Source organism: Rhinopithecus bieti, unplaced genomic scaffold (genome assembly GCF_001698545.2).
Source record: "Rhinopithecus bieti isolate Rb0 unplaced genomic scaffold, ASM169854v2 scaffold_33652, whole genome shotgun sequence".
NCBI classification, from domain to species: domain Eukaryota; kingdom Metazoa; phylum Chordata; class Mammalia; order Primates; family Cercopithecidae; genus Rhinopithecus; species Rhinopithecus bieti.
In genome coordinates, this window is record NW_016814761.1 from 2,818,848 (window position 1) to 2,828,833 (window position 9,986).

A 9,986-nucleotide genomic window follows, 5' to 3' on the forward strand; every position below is an offset into this window, starting at 1 on the left:
TTTTTTTTTTTTTTTTTTTTTTTTTGAGACAGCGTCTCACTCTGTCACACAGGCTGGAGCATGGTGGCACGATCTCGGCTCACTGCAACCTCCACCTCCTGGGTTCAAACGATTCTCCTGCCTCAGCCTCCCGAGTAGCTGGGACTACAGGCACGCGCCTCCACACCTGGCTAATTTTTGTATTTTTAATAGAGATGGGGTTTCGCCCTGTTGGGCAGGCTGGTCTTGAACTACTGACCTCAAGTGATCTGCCCACCTTGGCCTCCCAAAGTGCTGGGATTACAGGCATGAGCCACCGTGCCCAGTCTAACCCACTGTTCTTTTGATGGGACATTAAGGCTGTTTCCAATTTTTTTCCTATCACGAGTAGTGCTGTGAGACACATTCTTGGATATGTCAAGAGTGCAGACATGAATGTAGGTGTTGGCTGGAAGCCGTACGTGGGATTGTTGACTGGAAGGGCCCTGGATTGTCCTTCAGGCAGCTGCCCTCTGACACTGATACAGAAGGGAGATGCGAACGACAGGACATGGTCCCGAGGGGCTGTGAAGTGGTTACAGGGGAGAGAGAATCCGGAAGAGTGATGCCGGCATCAGTCAGATGCCGTGGTGTGGACCAGTGACTGCCATTGACTTCTGCTCCATGAGGGCCTCTTGGTGACAGTGGTGGGGTTTCTGTAACCCCACCCTGACTGGGCCCATGGATGCCATCTCCAAAGGTGGAAGCAGCTTGGTGAAGTGGGCAGAGTGGAGTTCCTGGGGCGAGAAATGACGGATTCCCCAACTCAACTCTTACCTGCTGTGTGACTTCTGGCAAGTCATTTTGCCTCTCCGAGCCTCAGTGGTCTCATCTGCAAAATGGGGATGACAATGCCTATCTCTCATAAAGACTGAACGACCTAATGACTATTAAATGCCGATGTGTAGTAAGTGCTCGAGAAATGGAGATTATAATGCTGATTTGGGGCCATTCAGGTTTTGTTAGGAGGCCTTGTGCTGGCACAGTGTGACCTTGGGAAGTCTTTCTGAGTCTCAGTTTCCTTCTCTCTTTCCTCTTGCCTGTGTTCTTGAGTCAACTCTCCGGAAAGCAGAGGAGAAAGAAAAATCTGGATTTGTTCCCAGGGAGACTAGAAAGGGAATCTCAGTTCATCTTCACCCCATTCTCTGGAGCTCCTTCTCACAGTGATTGACCTGAGATATTCCCCCTAGTGCCTCAGTTTTCCCCACGCCCTAGAGCTCTGATAAGATCAAGGCTGCCTCCTGTCCCCTGTCCTCCCCAGGTCACTAAGGGTCAGAGCGATGCCTGGATGAGACAGTGTCTCCTCCTTCTTCATGCCATCTATTCCCATTGATGGCAGCAATTTGAAGGTGTGGCAGGTCTTAGGAGATTCTTTTGGGGAAGCAGGAGCCTCTTCCTCCAGGCTGACCATGGTGTGGTCACAAAAGCCATATAGAGTCCACTCTGGAGGAGAGAAAACTAGAAAAGGAGGGAGGAGAGTAAAACCCTCTTTTACTCCTTCGCTAACTTGGAATGACTTTGGAGCAGACTTGTGTATGACGGGGTGGAGGCGGAGGAGAGCATCCTCTCGCCATAGCATCTGAGCTGCAGTGTGGTGAGTCAGAGCATTTGTCTTGGCGTCTGTGCTGCTTTGGGGAGGCCAGAGCTGCTGGCAGAAGGTCAGGGTCCCCAACAGTGCTCAAAATCACCCCAATCTCGCAACATTCAAACAGCAACATGGCTGCCAGGTATATAGCACCTACTCAACGTCAGACACTGTGCATGCATTTATTATCCATAGCTTCACAGTGACGCCATAAGCTGAGTATCATTTCTCCCATTTTACAGATGTGGAAACAGAGGCTCTCTCAAGATCACAGAGCGAGTAAGTGGTAGAGGCATGATTTGAAGCCAGATCACCTGTCTTAAAAGCCCAGCTTTTGCCTCTGTACAACACCAAGACAGAAGGGAGAAACCAAGTCCTCTGTTGTGAATTTGTATAACCTTGATATTTGTACAACCAGTTTTCATGTGAAGAAACATGTTGAGGGATGGGGATTACAATGTGCTTCGTCTCCCTGCCCCAGCGACCTCCTTGCCATTTCAGAATTAGAATTCCAGCTCCTATGTAAAGACGGCATGTAGTTGGGGTTTCAGCACCATGGACAAGACACCGACTCTGGAGGCCTAGAAAGAGCAGGGGCTGAAGGAGAGGGCATGCGCAGCAGAGTGGGGTGGGGTGTTGACTTTGTTGCTCCCTGGAGTTGACACATCTTGGCTTTGCCTCCTTTGCCTTTCCATCTGTGGAAGGCTGCCTGGGAATCTAGCTCCGCTCCTGCCTCCTTCTGACCTTCTCATCTCCCCACATCCAACCCACCTCTGGCCTCAAGAACTAAGCAGGGCTCTTGTGCAATTTAGGAACTGGGCAAATCCCAGTGCCAGGAAAACCCCTGGTTGTCAAAGCCCAGATGTGTTCCCAGACGGCATGCACACCCTTTGCGTAGCTCATGATGAATTGTGCACACCACTGCCCACGGGCATTAAATAGTAAATGGAGGTGGGCCTAATTTTGTGTAAATCTAATATATGAAAATCCACATTGATTACAAAAACACATGTTTTAGAGGAGGGTTTCACATCCCAGCTTTCACGGACTCCTTGGGGTTTCTGGTGGAAACCTAGAAAATTCAAGGTCATCTCTGAACCTTCCGGAAGTGTGGAACGTTGTTTTCTTGTCTGTGTGTATGTATAAAATTTATAAGTCTTTTATTTTCTGGGGAGAGGTGTTGTGTGTGTGTGTGTGTGTGTGTGTGTGTAGATTTTGTTAGCTTTTCAAAGGGCACATGAAGTTTAACAAGTGAAGAGCACTGCTGAGCTGAAGAATCATCCAGCTCAGAGAGCCCGTTGGGACTGCGGGGGCCAGTTTGCAAAGTCAAATTCTAACCTCCTCCAGCCCATGCCTTCCTTTCAGTAGCTGCTGGGAAGTAGCTTATTTCTCCTCCTTCTTCCTACCCCTTCATCCTCTTCCTGTCCACTTTTGAGAATGGAGATGCCTGCCAGTTCGCAGTATAATTGAGCTGTAAAATGCCAAGGTCACCAGCATCCTTAGGAACCTAACAAGAATTTAGCTGCTAACTTACTGGCTTTGTGCACACATTCTCAAAAAAGCCTTTCTATTTTGTGGGGCTCAAGAGTAATTGCCCAGGCAAGACTATTGCTCCCAAATATGAAGAGAATCCACATACAAAGCAATTGCCAAGCTCTGGACAGTAATAGGTCCTCTTTTTTAAGTACTGTTCAATTGCAATTGATGTGTGTGTGTGTGTGTGTGTGTGTGTGTGTGTGTGTGTGTGTGATGGAGTCTCGCTCTGTCACCCAGGCTTGGAGTGCAGTGATGCGACCTTGGTTCATTGCAACCTCCGCCTCCCGGGTTCAAGCAATTCTCCTGCCTCAGCCTCCTGAGTAGCTAGGATTACAGGTGCCTGCCACCATACCTGGCTAATTTTTGTATTTTTAGTAGAGGCAAGGTTTCACCCGGTTGGCCAGACTGGTCTCAAACTCCTGACCTCAAGTGATCTGCCTGCCTTGGCCTCCCAAAGTGCTGGGATTACAGGCATGAGTCACTGCGCCTGGTCAATTGCAATTGATTTCTGTAGCACTAAAAGCTTTGGAAGGTGCTGAGCTCACTGTAATGTGTGTGTTGGCCTGTGTCACATATTGTCTTTGCAGGGATGGTTGTTCTGAACCATCTGATTTGTGTTTCAGGTATTTTTCTGTCTCATTGCACTTCCTAGAGCTCCTTATGAAATTCTGGGTCAGGGTCAGGGCTCAGTGTGGGATCAGGATCAGGGCTCAGTCTAGGTCCACGGTTGAGGCTTGGTTTGAGAACTTGGTTATGTAGGGCTTTATGGTAGGTGTCAGGCTTCAGTTGGGGACCAAGGTCAGGGCTTAGTTTATTGCTGATGTCAGGGCTTGGCCTGGAGTCAGGGTCAGGGCTCGGTCTCGGACTCCTAGCTGGGACTCAGTCAAGGACCAGGGCTCAATTTAATCCTGGCACTAGGGCTCAGTCTAGAATTAGGATTGAAGCTCAGTCTGTGGCTAGGATCAGGGTCAGATGGGGGCCCTTTCTCAACTGACTCATGTGGCCTTCCTTTCTGCAGCTGCCCAGGACCCCACGCCCAGGGGTGGAGTCTGCTGACAGCAGGCGTCTAGCTACGAAACATAGCAGGAAGGCCCTGAAGGCCAGCCTGACGCTGGGCATCCTGCTGGGCATGTTCTTTGTGACATGGTTGCCCTTCTTTGTGGCCAATATAGTCCAGGTAATGCCACGGCAGGGGGCAGGTGAGTCCGGCCCTTGCATGAGAGGTCCTGGATCCCAGTCCAGGCATGGGGACAGGGGAGGGCAGCCTTCCTTTCGTGGTGCGTGTGTTTGTCTGCTCCATCCGTGCTGGGAAGGGTGGCCTGGGTCCCTGCCCTGGGACCAGGCATGACACATCCCCTCCCCTCAGGCCGTGTGCGACTGCATCTCCCCAGGCCTCTTCGATGTCCTCACGTGGCTGGGTTACTGTAACAGCACCATGAACCCCATCATCTACCCACTCTTCATGCGGGACTTTCAAGCGGGGGCCGCTGGGCAGGTTCTCTGCCATGTTTTTTTTTCCACGCCTTGGGAGCGCCAGGCCAGCCTGGCCTCACCATCACTGCGCACCTCTCACAGCGGCCCCCGGCCCGGCCTTAGTCTACAGCAGGTACTGCCGCTGCCCCTGCCACCGGACTCAGACTCGGACTCAGATGCAGGCTCGGGCGGCTCCTCAGGCCTGCAGCTCACGGCCCACCTGCTGCTTCCTGGCGAGGCCACCCGGGATCCCCCGCTGCCCCCCAGGGCTGCTGCTGCTGTCAACTTCTTCAACATCGACCCCGCAGAGCCCAAGTTGCAACCACATCCACTCAGCACCCCCACGAACTGACCCGGGCTTGGGGCTGGCCAGTGGGGAGCTGGACTGAGCAGAACCCAGACCCTGAAGCCTTGGGCCAGCTCTTGGCTAAGACCAGGAGGCTGCAAGTCTCCGAGGAGCCCTCTGAGCTCCAGGGGGGTGCGCAGAGCCAGCCCCTGCTGCCATCACCAGGCCCCTTACCTGCAGGGATCATAGCTGACTCACATACCGTGTTCTGAAGGATGCTCCACCGTCGAGTGTAACTTGTGTGCACAGAGGATGGGCTGGAGGACTCCGGATGTTGGGGAGAAGGACCTCTTGGTCCAGGTTAGGGTGTAAACAATCATGGCCTTTGCCCATTCTGTCAGGCTGGACAGCAGGGAATGCCCCCACCTGCAGGCATGGATTAATGCTGGGCTGAACCCCTCGCTACTCACAGTGTAGTCCATGGACAATCAGCATTGCCATCACCTTTGGGCGTTTGTGAAAAATGCACATTTCTGCCCCTGCCCAGACCTGCTGAGTCAGAACTGCATGTTACCAAGATCCCAGGTGAATCACGTGTCCGTTACAGTCTGAGATGTGCTGCCTTAGATGATCTTTAACCCTGAGAATGATTTACTGGAGGGATTTTGGACCTGCCAGTTCCCCCACCCTGGTATATATGCACCTGGGAGGCAGGCAGGCACACATGTGGGCCTCTGCCCTACCACCTATGAGCTCTGGGGCCGGACACGAGTTACTTAACCTCTCCGAGTCTCGGTTATCCCATCTGTAAGATAGAGAAATGATGCCTATCTTGCAGGGTTGTCTTGAGAATTAAGATAATGTGGGCCCAGCACCCAGGACATGGTCAGTTAAGTGATACGTTCTATTGTTACAAACCCCGGCTATCCAGCCCCCTGGCCTCTCTGGCTGTGCGTCAGGAAGGGTTCTTTGTTCCCATTGTTCTCTTTTCATTTGCCTCCCCCTCTTCAGCCCCGGCCTGGCCTCCCACAGCCTGACTCTGGTTCCCCAACTCCCTGTTCTGGCTCCTGGGTGGGGACCCCATCTCTCAGGGACCCTCCCAGCTCCCAAGCTGCTGCATTGCCTCTCCTGGGGGCAAAAGGGGCAGGTGGCAGTTTCTTTTTCAGCCTCAGGACTGGTTTACCTTGATCCTGGGGGGTCCTCGGACCTAGAAGGGAACAATTGATGGGGATAAACTCAGCCCCTTGCCCACCTCCCTCTGGCCTTCCCTGGGGTCAGTGAGAGAAATGGGAATGGTAGCTACCCGGGTCAACAGAGTAGAGTCGAAGAAGAGCTGTCCCTGGTGTGGGGTGGGGCCCACGAGGCAGGTAGGTGGACTCTGGCACAGGGGCCTTGGTTTCTGGGGTCAGGGGGTTGGGGAACTCTTGGTCGCCACGGTTTACCTGCCATAGGTCCTTTTTCAGCCCTGCCTCCCCCAGGTTCCATCAACACAAACTCCCAGGGGGTCCTCCATGCCTGGCCTGGCCCTCTCCTTGGTGCTGATGAGACAACTCTGGCCCCGGCCACGGGCCACGGAGGGGCCATGCTGCTTGTGGGGCTTCCTCTATCCCCCAGGCCTGCCCAAGGGGACTCTCAATAAACTCTAGCTGAAGGCAGTGGCTGTGGTGTGGACTGGATTCAACTGAAGGGCCAGTCGGGGCTTGAGAAGCAGCTGGTGTAGTGGGAGGAGGCCTGGGTGTAGGTGTCCTGGGTTCTGTTCCAGATTTTACTCCTTTAATCTGGGACCCCAGCACAATTCTTTCCCCTTTCAGAGCCTCCATTTCCCATGTGTGACATGGGCAGTTTAGTTTAAAAGCAACAAGAGTTGCATAAATATTTGTTTTAAAATTTTGTGTTTTAAGAGTTGGAGTTGGCGCGGTGGCTCATGCCTGTAATCCCAGCACTTCGGGAGGCTGAGGGGGGTGGACCATCTGAGGTCAAGAGTTGGAGACCAGCCTGGTCAACATGGTGAAACCCCATCTCTCCTAAAAATACAAAAAATTAGCCGAGTGTGGTGGCAGGTGCCTTAATCCCAGCTACTCGGGAGGCTGAGGCAGGAGAAACCCTTGAACTCGGCAGGTGGAGGTTGCAGTGAGCCGAGATCACGCCATTGCACTCTAGCCTGGTGACAAGACTCCGTCTCAAAAAAAAAAGAGTTGGAGTCTCACTCTTTCACCCAGGCTGTGGCACAATCATAGCTCGCTGCAGCCTCGAACTCCTGGGCTCAGGCAATCCTCCTGCCTCAGCCTCCTGAGTAGTTGACAGTGGCTAATTTTTTAATTTTTTTTTGAGACGGAGTCTCGCTCTGTCGCCCAGGCTGGAGTGCAGTGGCGTGATCTCAGCTCACTGCAAGCTCCGCCTCCCGGGTTTACGCCATTCTCCTGCCTCAGCCTCCCAAGTAGCTGGGACTACAGGCACCCGCCACCTCGCCCGGCTAGCTTTTGTATTTTTTTTAGTAGAGACGGGGTTTCACCGTGTTAGCCAGGATGGTCTCGAACTCCTGACCTTGTGATCCGCCTGTCTCGGCCTCCCAAAGTGCTGGGATTACAGGCTTGAGCCACTGCGCATGGCCCGACAGTGGCTAATTTTTTTATTTTAATTTTTTGTCGAGACTAGGTCTTGCTATGTTGCCCAGACTGATCTCCAACTCCTGGCCTCAAGCAATCCTCCTACTTTGGCCTCCGAAAGTGCTGAGATTACAGGCGTGAGCCATAAATGTGTGTTGAATGAACAAATGAATACACATGCACCTGAGCAGTGATCTGGCTCCTCTGTTCTACGACTCTAATTTCTGCTGCCCTCCTCCCACCTCCCCCAGAGCCTGTCAATTCTTCCTCTGCCTGGGCCTTGATTTCCCCATCTGCACAACAGGGATGCATTATCTCTGGCCCTGTCATTCAGGTACTGTGGGAGGAACAAAGAGGAAGGCTCTCACAGATGCAGACCCAGTGGCTTGGGGCTTGGGCATTGGAGTCTGACATACAGGGGCCTAGAACTTGGCTCCATCACTAACCAGCTGTTCGGCCTTCAGCAGGTTACCTGATCTCTCTGAGCCTCAGTTTCCCCAAATATAAAATGAAGATAATAATAGTCCCTATCTCATAGGATTGCTGTGAAGGGTAACTGACACATCCCAGGCAACCACTTGGTATGTGGTACATGCTCAAGAAGTGGTAGCTTCTTATTATTTATTACTGTTGTTATCCCCTGTGTTCCTGCTACAGGAAATTCTTTCCATGTAAAATTCATTCTTGCCCCCAGGCCTAGTTCACAGCCTTACTGAAAGCAATTCAGCAAGTATTCACCATGCTCTGTTAGTTATGTCCAGATGTTGCATGATGGGGGAGCACACTCACATTGCATCTGTGTGACTAATGTCCCTGGAGTTGTGCAGTGCACAGCCTGCATGGCTGTACAGGGCAGATCTGATTGGATCTCCTAAGAGCAGGAGTGAGCCGCCCTCTTTGTACCTGCACCTGCTCTGTTACTGCCAGTTGATAGTGGCTGTCAGCTGGTGGGCAGCCCTGGAGTGTGGATGGAAGAGCACGCATACACCTGGTTTTACTGAGGCCAGGGGAGAGGTGGTGTGGGAGCCTCAAGCCCCAGAGAGCCCTCGGGACCTCCTGATGGACAGCCAGACTCCAAAGCTATGAGAAGCAGTACAGAAAGCCCACCGTTGGTTTCCAGTTCTGGGACTCTAACCCGTGCTTGGTTGACTCTGCAGGTCTCTGAGGAGGGGTCGGCTGCTCCCTGGTGGGGTTTCCCTGGGGACAGGCAGCTTCCCCAGGGTGGGCGTGTTCTCTCCTCCAAATTTTCCTTCCTTCCATTTCCTTTCCCTTTCAGTCCCAATTCCTTCAGTTTAGGAAAGAGACCTGTGGAAATCCCGCACCTCCAGAGCTCCCAGGAGGAACCCGAGGGTATAAGAGAGAGCTGTATACAGAGATTGGGAAAGACGGCTCAGGTGCCCTGCTGTGGTCAGTCCAGCCCCGGGCTGGGGCCCTGGGTCTTGCAGGCACAATCGGGGCAGCCCAGTGGGTTGGGGTCCGTGCCATGGCTGCAGATGGGGGTGCTTTCAGGGCTGGCAGCAGCAGAAAGGGAGACCCCTTCAGATTGGTCCAGCCCTGCCTGCACCTGGGCTTGGCTGGGGTCTGTGGACATGGCCAATTTGGAGGTGTCTCCGGATGTGGGACCCTGGGTTTGCCCAGCGTGGTGGGGGATATCTCCTGATGAGGTGGCAGCTGCTGCCTGGCAAGTCTCCTCGGTGGGCAGGCAGCCTGGGGCCAGCAAGAGCCCCTTCTCGTCCCAGCCTGGCTTGGTGCGGATGCCCACAGCCTTCAGGATGGCGTCCATCTGCTTGGCGTAGTCCAGGTGGCCGCTGACCTGCAGGAGACAGTGAGTGAGCATCACGGTGGGTGTGTGGAGCCCAGCCCTCCCCAGGGACCTCCAGCCAAACTTCTGGGCCTCAGCGTTGCCCTGAGCATCCACAGCCAACCAGTCACCAAACCCATGACTCCATTCCTCAGTGGCTCTCAAATCCAGAGTGGGTGGGAAGGCTCTATATTCACAGCTGTTTTAGAATTTATTAAATAAAGATGAAGGATGTTTCTCTAAAAAATCTGGATCCTTTGGAGGCAGGAAGGAATCTCCTGATAAACAGAAAGGTGATGTAGAAGCTCTCATTCTTTGCTTGAAGCTTTTTTTTTTTTATGTTTTTTTTTTTTTTTTTTTTTTTTTTTAGACAGGGTCTTGCTCTGTTGCCCAGGCTGGAGTACCGTGGCGCGATCTTGGCTCACTGCAACCTCCATCTCCCGGGTTCAAGTGATCTTCCTGCCTCAGCCTCCTGAGTAGCTGGGATTATAGGAGTGTGCCACCATGCCAGTAATTTTTTGTATCTTTAGTAGAGAAGGGGTTTTGCCATGTTGGCCAGGCTGGTCTCGAACTCCGGGCCTCAAGCGATCCACCGGCCTTAGCCTCCCAAAGTGTTGGGATTACAGGCGTGAGACACTGTGTCCAGCAGCTTTTTTTTTTTTTTTTTTTTTTTTTTTTTTT

The 9,986-nt window shown here is 52.7% G+C and overlaps 2 protein-coding genes across 5 annotated transcripts in view; one reads left to right on the forward strand and one right to left on the reverse strand.

The window, feature by feature from the left end:
- Window positions 1-6,553, forward strand: part of HTR6 (5-hydroxytryptamine receptor 6) — a 16,000-nt gene extending 9,447 nt beyond the window's left edge. Inside the window, exons 2-3 of the mRNA XM_017852000.1 lie at window positions 4,158-4,316; window positions 4,506-6,553. Of these exons, the coding sequence (XP_017707489.1) occupies window positions 4,158-4,316; window positions 4,506-4,964 (618 nt within the window). The 3' untranslated portion in view covers window positions 4,965-6,553. The remainder of the gene's footprint in view (window positions 1-4,157; window positions 4,317-4,505) is intronic.
- Window positions 6,554-8,088: 1,535 nt separating this feature from the next.
- TMCO4 (transmembrane and coiled-coil domains 4) overlaps window positions 8,089-9,986 on the reverse strand; it is a 136,713-nt gene continuing 134,815 nt past the window's right edge. For 3 of the 4 annotated variants that reach the window (XM_017852129.1, XM_017852127.1, XM_017852128.1), the window contains one exon: window positions 8,089-9,317. In XM_017852129.1, the coding sequence (XP_017707618.1) occupies window positions 8,913-9,317 (405 nt within the window). In that variant the 3' untranslated portion in view covers window positions 8,089-8,912. The remainder of the gene's footprint in view (window positions 9,318-9,986) is intronic. The other variant, XM_017852130.1, reaches the window with a different exon arrangement.